This window comes from Python bivittatus, unplaced genomic scaffold (assembly GCF_059951505.1).
Source record: "Python bivittatus isolate LINGU-HERP-01145 unplaced genomic scaffold, Pbiv_v1 ctg000480_np1212, whole genome shotgun sequence".
Taxonomy (NCBI): domain Eukaryota; kingdom Metazoa; phylum Chordata; class Lepidosauria; order Squamata; family Pythonidae; genus Python; species Python bivittatus.
In genome coordinates this window covers 72,267,598-72,284,332 of record NW_028277075.1, presented here as the reverse complement: position 1 = coordinate 72,284,332, position 16,735 = coordinate 72,267,598, and the positions used below count along the sequence as shown (strand labels likewise).

The following is a 16,735-nucleotide window of genomic DNA, read 5'->3' as shown; positions in this document are numbered from 1 at the left end:
TTATTTTGACAGTCTGAGTCTCTTCCTTGCTTTCACTAGGGCAACTTTCACCTCTTTGTTCCTGAGGCTATATATCAAAGGATTGAGAAAGGGGATTGCCACAGTGTATATCACAGAGACGATTTTATCCTGCTCCAGGGAGAAGTTGGAGCTGGGTCGCAAATACATAAAGAGAAGGGTTCCATAGAACAAACTAACGGTAGTCAGATGTGCAGTGCAAGTGGAGAAAGCCTTGTGCTTGCCCTCTGCAGTCTGTATCCTGAGGATGGTAGAGAAGATGCAACAGTAAGAGAGGAGGATTATGAATGTGGTGGTAACCTCATTAAATCCAACAACAACAAAAATAAGGATTTGATTGAGGCGAATATCAGAGCAGGCCAACTTGATTAAAGGCGGCCAGTCACAGAAGAAATGATTGATGATATTGGAGTCACCAAATGACACTTTTAAGGTAAAACCTGTCTGTATAGTTGCATTTAGAAACCCAAATGCATAGGACCCCAATACCAGCCAAACACATAGTCTACGAGACATGATGACAGTATACAGCAATGGATTACAAACAGCTACGTAGCGATCGTATGCCATAGCAGCTATGAGATAGCATTCTGTAGTTGCAGAAACAGCATAAAAATATAACTGGGTCATACAGTTAGAATACAGAATGGTTTTTCTATCTGATAAGAAGTTCACTAATAGCTTCGGGATAATGGTGGAGGAATAGCACATGTCGAGGAATGACAAATTGCTGAGGAAGAAGTACATTGGTGTCTGAAGATAAGAATCAATCCTTCGTATTACAATAAGTCCAGTATTTCCCACCAGAATGATAATGTAAACCAGAAGGAAGACTATGAATAGAATTATCTGGAATTCTAGTTGATCTGTAAATCCCACAAGAATGAATTCATCCACCATAGTGCAGTTGTTGCCATCCATATATCACATGCTCAGTATTCTGGGTTGTGAGAAGAAGAAATTACAGTGATTAGGATGTTTTGCTTATGGCAAGAGATTTAAATTTGAAAAGTTACTGGTTACTGGACATGAAAAATGCACAATTAAACATAATACACTGAAAGATATTTACATACATACATACATACATACATACATACATACATACTCAACTTAAGGTGGCAAACATACCTAATACTCCTGCCTCCTATTTTCCCCACAACAACAACCTTGTGAGGTGGGTTGGGCTGAGAGGTAATAACTGGCCCAAAGTCACCCAGGCTGCTTCCGTGCCTAAAGCAGCCTAGAACTGATAGTCTCCTGGTTTGTAGGCCACCACCTTCACCGTTACACCAAACTGGTTTGTCAAGAAATACTATAGCTATTTTGAAATCCTCCCTCACTAGTTTCCTGATTTTCTGAGCCAATAAAATGAAATACAACTAAAAATATACTGTCATATTTCAGGTAACAGCATCTGGTTGACTATATAGGAGCTCCAAAGCTAAGCAGGTTCAGGTCTGGTTAGTACTTGGATGGGCTATATTGTAGGAATACTACAGCTGTCTGCTAGATTGGGAAACATCCTGGAAGGTGGCCATCGCAAACTAAGAAAACCAAATTGATGTATCTATGAAGTCACAAATAGTTCAATGCCAGTCAATGGAGACTTTAATATATATCTTTGTACTGCTCCCAGAGAATTCATAAATAATCAAGAAATAAGGAATGAAACTGCTCCTAGCTATTCCTGCTGTTATTGTGGAACATTAATGCTGCATTCTCACTCCACATCTTAGCTTGGTGGAACGACCTCTTAAACTTAAATAGCCTCTGTCATATTTGCACTATCAATTGTCCTGGTTGTTTTAGTCTACCCTGCCTGTTTATGTGTGTTTTAACTGTTTTAATTGTTTTTTGGATTTTGTAAGCCATCCAGAATCTAATAATGGAGTGGGTGGCCATCGCAAATGTAATAAATTGAATTGCATTTTTTTCAAGAAGATATTTCTCATAGGTGGAGTTCATTATCAGTAATGGCAACTGCAGATCTTTTTCTTTTAGACTTTTTTTCTCCCACCACTGCAGGGAACAGCAGGAATAATTTTATTGGCAGCCATTGTCTGGGGACAATTTGTGAGGATAGCTGCTGCTACATAATGGAAAATAAAATTGAAAATAAGGAGAGTATTCTGATGAAGAATGAGGAAAAGAAAGAGTTCCAAAATTTCCTTAGAAAAATGTCTGAAATAGAACATTTTGGTTCTATTTCAGAAGAAGCACACTGTGATCTTCTTAACAAGGCACTCAGTCGCAATCACTGTAATGCATGCATAAGGAGAAAAAAAAGCTTGTGAAGAATTAAAGTGGTATCTTACCAGCCAAAATGCTGAGAAGAACAGGAATTAACAGAAAGTATGCCTTCGTTTATGAAAAGTGAAGAAATCCTTATCGACCATGCAATCCGATACATGAAAACTCAAAAATAGGTCTTGTCTACCTCAACTGGATTCACCTCTATGTGAGTGCCAAACTCCTACCCTTTAATACTAATCACCTATTTATGTCTTTGCCTCCTTCGTTTCATTTGCAAAAAATATCGCGGCCTTTAGGAAGGCATCGACATATTTATAATATTCTTATTATCAACATCTTTCATTACTAAACAGTCTCCTGAGAATGAACGTGGTTACTTATTAAGGCTTGTTTTGTTTCTTTGCGACTGATGGTGGGAGGTCGCATTGGCCCATGGCTGCTGGTGGAGGCAGTGGGGAATTTGGGGAAAAAAACAAAAAAACAACCCTTATCATTTGTTCTATGCACCCTCCTGCAATCACAAACAATTCTAAGGATTATTAGAATACCATTAAACGACTGGAAATGTACATATATTAATTTCCATGTCTTTTCCTTCATTATAGGTAAATTCTATAACATTTTAGACTGTTAGTTCAGAGGCTCATATGCCAATCAAAGAACTGCCAGAGGAGCGAAACAAAACCCCCACCCTTACCAGCACTGGCAAGGCAGGCCACAGCACATAAATAGAGAGCAAACCCCAGCCCATTCTAGCACGGAAGATGTTACCTAGCCAGGTAATGAAACATTTGCAAGAAAAGAACCAAGCTCAGAGAACCCCAAGGACTCCACTCCCCAATTGCTAGTAAAGGAAAGTGGCTGTGCAAGTACACACAGCTACGGACAGCTTTCTCAGTAGTTGTATGACTCTTCCAAAGGATGCGGCTGCTTGAACACTTCAGGGAGAGGTATCTTGCTGGTCTAACATGTTTTTGTGGCATATCTCTTCTGAATGCCTTGCACATCTATGGTGATGATGAAGGTGAGGGCGATGGCGATGGTGATGGAAGTCATGGCCATGAAAACTCATTGGGTGAAGTTAGACCGATCATTGTTTCTCAGCCTATCCTTCCTCTCAGGGTTGATACTATGGGGATAAAATGAAGCGAAATTTCCATGTAAGTTGCCCTAGCTGCTGAAGGAAAAATGGGATATAAATACTGTACATAAATAACATTAATAAATAATGTTATTTATTTATCTAATAATAAATACTGTACATAAATAACAACACAGTATTTCTGCCTCCCACTTTGGAATGTAGAACATCTCACAACAAAGAAAATAGGAAGTAGAATTTGCAATTATATTTTATTAACTCAGATTTATTAATATAGCGGTATTCATAACAAATGGATGTTCATGAACACATATTCATAAAACATAGGATTATTTTAACATACAGACTGCTTCAGTCAGACTTGATTCTTGGTGTCTGTCTGTGCAGTACTTTTGGCAAAAATATGGAAGTCTTTGTCACTGCTTTCTTCTAAGATGTTTTTTCATCTCCCCAGTCTAACCTAACCATCTGGGGATGTCATGGGGTTTGCATCAAAGCACTAACCAAATCCATCCCTGCTTTCCAAGGCCAACTAGGTGCTGTCACCTGCTGGGCACTGTGTCATGCTCTGAAGCCACATCACTGCTGTCTGTCTGTGGTGGCCACCAGCAGAAATTGCCAAACAGCAGGTCTATTCACTAGCTGTTAGCTGGTTAAAATGAAAAGTCTGCATAGAACTTTTTGACATACTGTTCTCTGTTAAGTCCCTCACACATATTATTATACATAATAAAAGCAAAACAAACAAACAAAACCTTAAGAACCTACCTTAGGCAGAGCTTTTATTGCTGACTCTTGAGGTTAAAGAAATAACAATCATCATCATCATTGGTCTCCTCATCTCAGTCTGAGCTTGCCATGACAGGTATCATAAATACAGTAAATGTCACATCAAGCCAGCACATGATACTGCTTGGAGGAAAGGAGTTCATGGATAGATGCCCGTCCTAGCTGGACAGAGAACGTCTATTATTGGATTTTATTGCTCCTGATAAGCTATATGTTTGGATTTATGGCCTTTGGTTTTAGCCCCACTGAGCTCCAAGCACTGCAGCTGCAATTCTATTCATGCATAGAATTTATAGTCACATATGCTTTTTAACACCACTTGCTTTCACCCAGGCATCAGAATGCTACCGTGTCATTATAACTGGGAATCCTTAGCTGGGTAGGGCTCACATCAGAATTTTATACTCATTTTTCTAAGTAAATCTCACTGAACTCATGTATGTATGTATATAGGATTGTAGTATCATTAATGCCAGCTGCCTAGATTTAAAATTAGAATGATTGTGCTCTGTGTTTGGCTCTGTAACTCCAAGACAGAGAAAAAATGTATTTCCTTTCAGAACTCAGAACAAGATAGATTCGGACTTTTGGGGAAGCAATGGCGAACCGAAGATGGCTTCACTTTCATTGGACTTGGACAATATCAAATTGACTTACTTGTTTAAGATATATATACAATATATTGTTATTCTGGTAACTGTTAATGGACTTTTGCTGATTAAGATGGAATGATGAGGCTTTATTATAATAGATAGAAGATGAGAAATGGGATGAAGAGATTTTTGGTTGCAATATCAGAGAACTAGATCAGTTACTGAAATTGTACTTGTCTTGATGGAGGGGAAATCTCTTTTTTTTTATATTATTCCCTTTCCTCTCCCCCTTTTTTCCTTGTCTCTGCACTTTTTATATTTTATATTTTTCTTAGTTTGCATTCGTTTTTTAATCTTTCTATTTTTAAACTTCAATAACATATTATTAAAAAAAAGAAAAAGAAGACATATTCCAGAATGGGGGAATGATGCAATATGGAGGACTGAGCAGCAATTTTGACCACAATGTTACAAGAGAAGATTGGAGAGGTGGAACAGGTTTCCTCATGCGGCCAGCTCCATACGTGGAATGTACAGAACGTGAAAAAGGTAACCTAAGCTCTGAGGGTTATTGGAATGTGGATTTCACGAAGGGCATTTATTCTGCCCAGTGATCTGACCCAGAAAATGTATTGCACAAACAGAAGAAACCCATCACAAAAGCTTTGGAGGGACAGGCAAAGAATAGCCCTCAAACTATTGTATGCATCACAAAGCTTTTCGTAAGTGTGATATAACACATTTATGGCAAATGAATCGCATGAATATGTGCTCCTAAATTTTGTCTGCAACTCACCTGAAAATGGCTATTCTTTGAAATGTTTTTTTCAGGGCATTTCTAACTTCTTTATTCCTTAAACTATATATGATGGGGTTGAGCATAGGAATGATCACAGTGTAAAAGAGTGCCACGATCTTGTCTTGCTCCAAGGAATAGCTGGAGCTAGGCCGCAGGTACATGAAGAGAAGAGTCCCATAGAAAGTGCTGACAGCTATCAGGTGGGAAGAGGATGTGGAGAATGCTTTATAAATGCCATCCAGTGAGTGCATCTGGAGGATGGTGGCAAGGATACAGCAATAGGAGATTATCACTATGGATGTGGTGGCAACCGCATTAAATCCTGCAAAAGCAAATAGTAGAATCTGAATGAGTTGGATGTCAGAACAATAAAGAAGAGTCAGAGGAGGTCCATCACAGAAGAAATGGTTGAGGATGTTGGAAGTACAGCACTTTAATCTTAAGCGAGATCCTAGTTGTATGGATGCATTCAGAAATCCTGCTACATAGCACAACACCACTAATGGAATGCAGACGGTTTTGGACATGATGGTTGTATACATCAGTGGGTTGCAGATGGCCACATACCGGTCATATGCCATCACAGCCAGAAGGTAGCATTCAGTAGTTGCAAGACCTGCATAAAAATAGAGCTGTAAGGCACATCCAGTGTAGGAGATGACTTTCCTCTGTACCAGGAAGTTCACCAGCATCTTGGGGGTGACAACGGATGAGTAGCAGAGGTCTAAGAAGGATAAGTTGCTGAGAAGGAAATACATGGGGGTTTGAAGGTGAGAGTCAGTTTTCACAATCACAATGATCCCAATATTCCCCACTACAGTGGTAATATAAATCAGTAAAAATATCACAAAGAGTGCACGCCGTAGGGCAACATGATCTGTGAATCCTAAAAGAATGAACTCGTCCACTTCAGTGCAGTTTCCTCCAGCCATCTCAGTGGTTTAATTTATTCCATACTGAAAGAGAAAATCATGCACAATTGGATCTCAAAACTGAAGGAAAGTTTCTGATGGGAGTCGAACATTAGGTTTAGACACCAGGAAATCCATGTCAGGCCAAGAAATGTTTGCATTCCATATATTTCATCATCCTTTTTAAGGAAATTTAATGATAAAATAAATTAAAGATTATTTTTAAACAGCTCAGCATACTCAAGCATATTTTGTCTGTTAGTTTTCTCAGTGGAGTTGCATTTCATGAATGTTGATGGGAAGAAAATTAGATCATTTAAAAAAAAAAGACCCTTTTCTTGTTTTCTTTTCTATAACACCATTGGTCAGATGGACAGTATTAGGATCTAAATATACTCAAATTCTAATATCTCTGGAAACAATTCTGTCAGTTAGAAAGCGATGGAACGTAATGTCTAATAAAAAAAGGTTTGACCCTTTTTCCCATGCCAAACTGACATTATGGGGGGAAACCCAAGTTTAAATGTTGGGAAAAAGATGGTGATATGGAAACATTGGATAGAAGCGGGGATATTGACTTTGGGCTGACTGACAGATGATGACAATGAATTTTTAACATACTCTGTGTTAAGAGATAAATATCATCTATCACATGTAACCCAATAGCAATATTTACAGTTACAACATTTATTTATTTATTTATTTATTTATTTATTTATTTATTTATTTATTTATTATCTCTTGGGGAGATGGGCGGCATACAAATTTAATAAATAAATAAATAAATAAATAAAATAAAATAAAATAAAATAAAATAAAATAAAATAAAAATGTATACATCACATTTATATATGCTGCTGGTCTATCATACTTTGGACCAGCAGCATTTTCAGCTTCCAAGGCACCTGAGATACTAGAAGAACCTGTAAAAACCTTAGAACTAAAAAACCTACTATTAGTTGTTACAGACCTTTGTTATCAATAAATCAATTTGATATGCAGATGCTAAAGGATGAGTGGAATAAAGAATTAGAGGTTTCTATATTGTCTAGGCAATGGGAGAGTGGCTTAACTTGTATAACAAGAGGGTCAATGGACCTTAAACTATGACTTATACTTCAAAAAAATAATATTTAGAATTTATTGGACTTAACTACATCTGTATAGAAAAAGATTGTTAAAGACAGCATTTTCTTGGAGATATAATAAGGACAATGCCTCTTTAAAGCATACTGTATGTTTTTACAATGTCCTATACTTAGTAAGTTTGGGGAGAAAATAGTGGACTATATAAATATGATTGTGGGACAAAGGCTAATATTTTCAGAGGATAATATTCTATGGAACTATGTACCTAGTCTGTGGAATTTGACATCTGGACAATGTAAATGGATTCTCCGTGGCCTTACTATTGTCAAAGGACTGATATTGCAGCATTGAAAAGATAAATGTTTGGCCCCATTTATTCAACAGATTGAAGATCTGATTGCATTTGACACTTGAGAGTGGATTGCCTATAGACATAGACTTTGTATGGACAAGTATAATGAGATATGGGACTCATTTATACAAAATACAGTAGGTTAAACAAATGATAGTCACATAAATGTATTGGTAATATATATACATCTGAATAATATTGCAATAGGTAAAGATATATAGATTTGTAACTACTGTTATAATGATATACTAAGTTTTTGTTTCCTTTGTTGTATGGTTGTCACCGTGTTGTAATAGCACTTTTTATGTGTGTTTTTTTCTCTTTTGCAATTAAAAATTTAAAATAAATTTTCAGAAAAAGGAAGCTCCTTAAATTTATGGATTTAATATCTTCTAGCTGCAATTTGTTTTCATTTTTTTTATTGCTAAAATTTATTCTTAGCCTTATTTTAGCTTATAAATTCACTAATGGCTGTACATCTGGCACTTTGGGGGATTATTTAAGAAACACACAGCATGAGATTTAGAAGTCAATTTGATCTACACTTTCGTGAATGTTCTAGATCACCCTTCTCCAACTTGGACATACTGCAGATGTACTATCTTCACTCCCCAGATTCTCCACAATAACCATGCTAGCTGAGGAGTTCTGGCAAATGAAGTCTACATGGACAGTGTCCAAATTTTCCATCATGGAACAATCTAACCCCAAAACAAATATTCAGTGACAGAACATTTTAAAAACATTGAGACCTCACAACTGGGATGAGTTCCTGGTGGGAGACTTTATTAGGTGAATAATGACCTTGCTTAAAAATAAGCAGAGACTGGCCCATTTACAGGCTAATTAAAAAAAAAATGGTGCTGTAAGATACTTCTTCAATACATTGGCCATTGATCTGTGTTCCTCAGAATAATGTACATAAGGATTTCTAGAAAAGTGCACAAAGTTTGGAATGTGCTGCTCCCCGGATGAAGGTGACAACCAATTCCATGTTTTTCCACTGAAATCCCATGAAGCTGTTCCAAATTCTATTACAATGGCTGAGACTAGTAATGGACTTGATCAAGGTAAACAAACTTTCAATAGAAGTTTACCATTGTTATTATATTCCTTATTTTTTACTGATTTTTAATATATCTAAATAGATACTGAATGTTTATTGGAAGAAGCAATAAATGTGTACTCACCATAGTGTCCTCCAAACACTTCAGGGGAAGCAAAGCGTGCCTCTTGATTCTTTTCAGAATTACCTTAAAAATTGTGTTAGAAGGAGGATTCCCATATGAAAAAGTGATTATTTCTACCAGGAAGGCTGGTGTTTATTAGCTGTCTGCTTTAAACCACTGGGATCCATTCTCCTGATGGACTGCTGTATTACAGAGTCAACTTCCTATTTTCTCTTGGTATGGAGGTGGAGTAATTCCCCTCCTGCCAGTGCTGCACTTTCAAGGAGGAATAAGCCAAAGCTGTGCCAACCCTTTTGGGAAAAGTAGTTTCTAAGAAATGTCTGGGGACTTTCTTTTCTCATACCAGCTAAAGAGAACCATTTTTCCACCATTTTCTTTTAGGCAGCTGGCATTTCTCTCCCTTTCCCTAGAACAGTGTTTCTCAAGCTTGGCAACTCTAAGACATGTGGACTTCCACTCCCAGAGTTCTAGAACCTTGCAACATTTGAGGTACTGCAGAAAGGGACCAAGCTGCTAAGACAGTCGCATCTGCAGGCACATACCACATGGCTGCTATTGTTGTTCTTGAAAAAAAGGAAGAGATTTGCCCAACTGTTACTATTGCTGTCAATAGAATTCATGGCAAGCTTGGCCTAAAAAACACTGCAGGGGAAATATTCTTCTCTCTGGAGAAGGTTGGATGAAACAGTCATCCAGATTTACTGCAGAGAATTCTGGAGAAGCTGGAGAGTTTCTGAACAGTAGTCTTCTTAGGTGCCAAAGGAAGACCCTGTGGCCATTAACACGTACTGGTTAAAATGTTCATAATATCTCCAGAGACTGCTGTTTTTACACAGTGATCTAAAACATCCTAGACACAAGAGCTGTATTTCTTGTTAACACTTTGCTTATACAGCTGTAAAAATATGCATACGGAAATTTGCAATTCTTGTATAAGATTTGATGCAGCCTGAATGACACCTGGATGGTTGCATTAAACAATGTGAAATTAGTTGTTTTTCTTAAACTCTTCAAATGAGTTCTATTTATCTATATCTATCTATCTATCTATCTATCTATCTATCTATCTATCTATCTATCTATCTATCTATCTATTATCTATCTATGTCCGTCCGTCCACCCACCCACCCACCCATCCATCCATCCATCCATCCATTCAGTGTGTATACCCTGGGGATCTCAGAAAATATTTAGTAAGGTTGGTTACAAACTCCCTACTCCTGGAGGTATAAATCAGGAAGTGGAACATTCACACATAAGATTTGGTCTTGTCCTATTATTTTAGTTTTGTACTAGATTTATATCCCACTTTTATTCAGGAGCTCAAAGTGTGTACCTAGTGCTCCTTCCCCCTATTTCCACCACAATAATAACTATGTGAGATAAATTGTGACAGAGAGATTGACTGCAACAAAATCATCCAGTGAGCTTCCATGGTTGAGAGTGAACAAGAACCTGAGTCTCCTTGATCCTAGCCCAACACCTTAACTACTACATTTTACTGGCACTCAACAGAAAATATTTTGGATAAATTATTATATTTGCATTCAGGACTGACATCGACAGGTTTGCTGAACATGACTCTGGTTCACTGACAGTTAAAGACAAATATGCCCTTTTTGGCTATTTCTCCAATATTTGGAATCTGTACAGTACAGCTATTAAGAGTTGCCTATGTGAAAAATATACAATTCACCAACTCTTCCTATTTGCATTTAAGAACCAGTGTATTTCTTGAAAAATGGAAATATAGCCTTCTGACATGTATGTATTGTACTGCCCTGTCTTCTCTTTAATGTAAATTCCTTCATTTGCAAGTGACCATTCTTTTAAATATTTTCTTCATACAATTTTTAACCTCCTTGTTTTCAAAGCTATATATTACTGGGTTGAGCATTGGGAATATCACTGTATGGAAGACTGACACGACTTTGTCGCTGTTCATGGCATAACTAGTTGTAGGACGTAAGTACATGAAGAGAAGGGTTCCATAGAAAAGGGTGACAGCTGTCGAGGGAGAGGTCCAGGTAGAGAAAGCCTTGTACCTGCCCTCTGTAGAGTTCATTCCGAGGATAGTAAAGAGGATTCCTCCAGCATCTCCTCATGTTATGTGTTAAGAAGCTGGTGACTTTAACCGCGTATTCTTGATCAACCATAGTACAAAAGGACTTGATTTTTTTCTTAAAGTCAGAGCGTAAACAATGGGACAAGATTTTGCTCTGAGAAATCAATTTGTCAGGAGCTTTCACAAGACAAGGGCATAAAGCTTACGCGCTGATGCAGCTAGACTCTGGACTGTGCCTAGATAACTTTGGTTAGCTTGGGATTGCCCCATCCCAGACCAAGCACACACAGGCACACAGGGAGGTGGTTGCAAATTTTACTGATAGTTTTGTGAAGTAATGAAGAAAGGAAATGGCAGTGCAAGCGCACACACACATGGTAGAGAAAGAAGACCCCCAAAGTTCAGCAAGCTGGCCTTCAACGGGCTCCCATCCAAAACAGCGGGCACAAGAGCGGTCAAGAAAGTCCAAGGCCCAAACATTGTAGACGGTTCGTCAGCCGCTCCAGGTCCAGGGTCAAAGTCACAAGGTTTCAAATTGGGACTCAAGGTGCATGGAGACTGGGTGAATGAATAGTTCTTGCCGATGGAGAGACTGAGCACGTCGCTCTTCTTAGTGAGAACAGCCCTGGTGTGGCTCATTTGGAAGGGTGAGGCTCCTTTCTTGAGAGGAGGCTTGCACAGTGCCATTGCCCTGTTCTCCTTTCTGCATGGCGAGCCCCTGCACTGGGAGGGGTGGCAGCTCAGACTCCTCATCTTCAGAGACTGGCGGCAGCTTTGCCTGCTGGTTGGTGGACACCCTGCCATCTCTGCCTGCAGCTCCTCAGGCAGCAGTTTGTCTAGCAACTCTGGGACTGGCTGTTCATTGTCGATCTCCTCATTTCAGTCTGAGATTGCCATGACAGGTATCATAAATACAGTAAATGTCACATCAGGCCAGCATACAATATTGCTTGGAGGGAGGGAGTTCCTTTGTTTTTAGCCCCATTGAGCTCCAAGCACTGCAGCTGCAATCCTATTCATGCATAGAATTTATAATCACATATACCTTTTTAACACTACTTGCTTTCTCCCAGGCATCAGAATGCTACAGTATTGTTATAACTGGGAATCCTTAGCTGGGTAGGGCTTGCATCAGAATTTCTCTAAGTAAATGTCATTGAATTTGTTTCTGTATGTATATAGGATTGTGGTACCAGTAATGCTGAGGGATGCGGTGGCTCAGCAGCTTAATGACGCTGGAAGTTGCAGGCCAGAAATGGTTGGCACTTCAGCCGTTTCAGCCCAAGCTCCGCGTGGCGGGGTGAGCTCCTGTCTTGCACCCTCAGCTCCTGTCCTCCAAGCAGCTCCAAGTGTAAGTGGGTAGATAAATAGGTATTCTCACCCCGATGGGAGGAAAAAATGCTGGTGGTGCCTTGCACGGGAAAACAGGAATCGGTTGCTGGTTGCTGGACACAACGCAATGGAAGAGACCCGATTTCCTGTGACTGCCAACTGGGCACCACTCTAGGAAGGAGGCAATGGCAAACCACTTCCGAAAAAACCTTGCCAGGAAAACTGCAGGGACTCATCCAGACCGAAAGAATCGGTCATGACTGAACGCAGATTAAAAAACAAAACAAAACCATTAATGCCAGCTGCCTAGAGTTAAATTAGAATGATTGTGCTCTGTGTTTGCCTCTGTAACTCCGAGAGAGAGAAAAAATGTATTTCCTTTCAGAACTTAGAACAAGGCAGATTCGGACTTCTGGGGAAGCAATGGCGAACTGAAGATGGGTTCGCTTTCAGCAGAGCTGACGACCGCGGCAGAATGAGGAGCTGATGAATAGATCAGCACCGCGAAATCCCCTTCCTGGACAAAGGGGAGGACCTGGGATTGCCCACAGGGCTCCATACAGATGCTCCCTGCAATAAGACCATAAAACAGTGGTCTCCAGTGGGTTTTAGAGCTCTGGGAGCCAGAAGAGTCAGCTTTGCCCAAGCCATGGGTTGGAGCCTTCAAACTGGGTTCGCCCACATCTTCTCTTAATCACTCCCGGAAATGGCTTGTAAATGGCTTTTTTGATACCGCGAACCCTCAGAAGGACAAGTTTCATTTCACTGGGTGACTCTCCTTCAATCCTCAATGAAAGAAGTTTCATTAAGTTTAAGAACTTAAAGAAAAAGGTTTTTTTATTTGGAAATAAGGAGCAAAAGGTGATTAGAACATTGATTTTGGAAAGGTATAAACAGACTAAGGGGGTAGATTGACTGGAAATAAAATTTTGAAACTAATTATAAGAATCCTTCCTGTGGTCTGTTTAAAATCCTATTAAATATATATATGAAGATCTTGAGTTAAGTGTAAGAAATCTTTCCATGGGAAAATGTTATGGATTAGAGAAAAGCATGATAAGGGGAGACCTTGAAAGCTGGTTATTAGAGGCACCCAGAAAGAACTAAAGATGATAATTAAAAGAGAAGGTCCACTAATACAGAAGGGAGAATAGTATTTTAACTCTGGAAGAATTCAAGGATATTTGGCAACAATGTACTCACAGCTTTCTCTTAAGGCTGCTTGATTTATTTATTTATTTATTTATTTATTTATTTATTTAACTTGTCCCCACCCATCTCCCCCCAATGGGGGACTCTGGGCAGCTTACAAAATATTAAAACAATAAATAAGTATACAATTAAAATTAATAACAGGACACATTTACAAAGAATAAAAGGGAAAATCCAGGAGGCTGATTGTAGCAACACCAGGCCTCTAGGGGGCTAGCCAACCCCATATCTGATGACCTCCCTCCCCACCCCAGGCCAGATGGCAGAGCCAGGTCTTCAAGTCCCTCTGAAAGGCCTGGAGTGAGGGGGCTAGTCTCACCTCTGGGGGCAAGATGTTCCAAAGGGCAGGGGCTACAGCAGAGAAGGCCCACCTTCTGGACCCCACTAGTCGGAGTTCTTTTGCCGAGGGGGTCCGGAGCATGCCCTCTCTGTGTGATCAGGTGGGACAGGTTGAAATCGTGGGGGAGAGGCGGTCCCTCAGGGAACCTGGCCCCATGCCATGTAGGGCTTTAATAGCTGAAAAGGACACACAAACAATAAATCAGAAGAGTGATTTGGATGTGTGGATTTCAACTAAGAAGAGTTGACAACTTTCTTATTTTGGACTTACAAAAGAGATGTGTTATACTTATGAAGGAGTTCCTGAGAAATGATAAAGAGAGAACGAAAAAAAAAAAAAGTTTGGGACACTACTTAAAAGGAATAAACATTAAGCTTTTTAAAACCAAAAAGAAGGATCATAAAGTCTGTTTGTCCGATCAAGGTTAAAATAGATATGATGTTTTTTTCTTCTAGTAGCTTTTAATGAGTTTTTCTTGACCAGGACTGAATGACAAGGCTTTAAAGATTTGTTTTTAGATAAGACATGAGAAGAAGAGGTTTTTTTGTTGTACATTTAGAGAAAGTGATAGGCTATGGCTTTAAAATATAAGGAAAGTGTTAAACGTGTGAAGGAATTTCTGAGAGGAGACGAAGAGAAAATGATAAATTAATTTGTGGGATATTATTGGAAGGGATTAAAGATTAGGATTTTTAATATGTTGTTGTTTCTGGTAGGTCTTAATGGAATTTTTCTTGAATTTTTCTCATTATTCAGGCTTTGTTTATAGATATAAAATACGGGAATAAGAGATTTTCTGTTGTATTTTTAGAGAAAATATTATGTTATTGTGTAAAGGAAAGGAAAGTAATATGAAACTGATTTACTTGTTTAAGGTTATGATAGATAGATAGATAGATAGATAGATAGATAGATAGATAGATAGATAGAGATAGAGATAGAGATAGAGATAGAGATAGAGATAGAGATAGAGATAGAGATAGATATAGATATAGATATAGATATAGATATAGATATAGATATAGATATAGATACAGATATTAGTTATTTCTGGTAACTGTTAATGGACTTTTCCTGATGAATACTGAATGATGAAGCTATATTATAATAGATAGAAGATGAGAAATGGGATGAAGAGATTTTTGGTTGAAATATCAGAGAACTGGATCAGTTACTGAAATTGTACTTGTCTTGATGGAGAGGAAATCTCTTTTTTCTTTATATTATTCCTTTTCCTCCCCCCCTTTTTTCCTTCTCTCTGCACTTTTTATTTTTTTTATTTTTCTTAGTTTGCATTCGTTTTTTATCTTTCTATTTTTAAACTTCAATAACATATTATTAAAAAAAAGAAAAAGAAGACATATTCCAGAATGGGGGAATGATGCAATATGGAGGATTGAGCAGCAATTTTGACCACAATGTTACAAGAGAAGATTAGAGAGATGGAACAGGTTTCCTCATGCGGCCAGCTCCATACGTGGAATGTACAGAACGTGAAAAAGGTAACCTAAGCTCTGAGGGTTATTGGAATGTGGATTTCACGAAGGGCATTTATTCTGCCCAGTGATCTGACCCAGAAAATGTATTGCACAAACAGAAGAAACCCATCACAAAAGCTTTGGAGGGACAGGCAAAGAATAGCCCTCAAACTATTGTATGCATCACAAAGCTTTTCGTAAGTGTGATATAACACATTTATGGCAAATGAATCGCATGAATATGTGCTCCTAAATTTTGTGTGCAACTCACCTGAAAATGGCTATTCTTTGAAATGTTTTTTTCAGGGCATTTCTAACTTCTTTATTCCTTAAACTATATATGATGGGGTTGAGCATAGGAATGATCACAGTGTAAAAGAGTGCCACGATCTTGTCTTGCTCCAAGGAATAGCTGGAGCTAGGCCGCAGGTACATGAAGAGAAGAGTCCCATAGAAAGTGCTGACAGCTATCAGGTGGGAAGAGCATGTGGAGAATGCTTTATAAATGCCGTCCAGTGAGTGCATCTGGAGGATGGTGGCAAGGATACAGCAATAGGAGATTATCACTATGGATGTGGTGGCAACCGCATTAAATCCTGCAAAAGCAAATAGTAGAATCTGAATGAGTTGGATGTCAGAACAATAAAGAAGAGTCAGAGGAGGTCCATCACAGAAGAAATGGTTGAGGATGTTGGAAGTACAGCACTTTAATCTTAAACGAAATCCTAGATGTATGGATGAATTCAGAAATCCGACTACGTGGCACAACACCACTAATGGAATGCAGACGGTTTTGGACATGATGGTTGTATACATCAGTGGGTTGCAGATGGCCACATACCGGTCATATGCCATCACAGCCAGAAGGTAGCATTCAGTAGTTGCAAGACCTGCATAAAAATAGAGCTGTAAGGCACATCCAGTGTAGGAGATGACTTTCCTCTGTACCAGGAAGTTCACCAGCATCTTGGGGGTGACAACGGATGAGTAGCAGAGGTCTAAGAAGGATAGGTTGCTGAGAAGGAAATACATGGGGGTTTGAAGGTGAGAGTCAGTTTTCACAATCACAATGATCCCAATATTCCCCACTACAGTGGTAATATAAATCAGTAAAAATATCACAAAGAGTGCACGCCGTAGGGCAACATGATCTGTGAATCCTAAAAGAATGAACTCGTCCACTTCAGTGCAGTTTCCTCCAGCCATCTC

The 16,735-nt window shown here is 38.8% G+C and overlaps 3 protein-coding genes across 3 annotated transcripts; all 3 read right to left on the bottom strand.

Annotated features, from left to right (window-relative positions):
- On the bottom strand, nt 1-948 carry LOC103050497 (olfactory receptor 5AP2-like). Its single transcript, XM_088146283.1, has one exon. The coding sequence runs from the start codon at nt 937-939 to the stop codon at nt 1-3; it is 939 nt and encodes a 312-aa protein (XP_088002409.1). The 5' UTR covers nt 940-948.
- Nucleotides 949-5,550: 4,602 nt separating this feature from the next.
- Nucleotides 5,551-6,492, bottom strand: LOC103050442 (olfactory receptor 5AS1-like). The gene has a single exon (XM_007445436.2). The coding sequence runs from the start codon at nt 6,487-6,489 to the stop codon at nt 5,551-5,553; it is 939 nt and encodes a 312-aa protein (XP_007445498.2). The 5' UTR covers nt 6,490-6,492.
- Nucleotides 6,493-15,793: 9,301 nt separating this feature from the next.
- On the bottom strand, nt 15,794-16,735 carry LOC148215026 (olfactory receptor 5AS1-like). The gene has a single exon (XM_088145152.1). It carries the CDS (start codon nt 16,730-16,732, stop codon nt 15,794-15,796), a length of 939 nt encoding a protein of 312 aa, XP_088001278.1. The 5' UTR covers nt 16,733-16,735.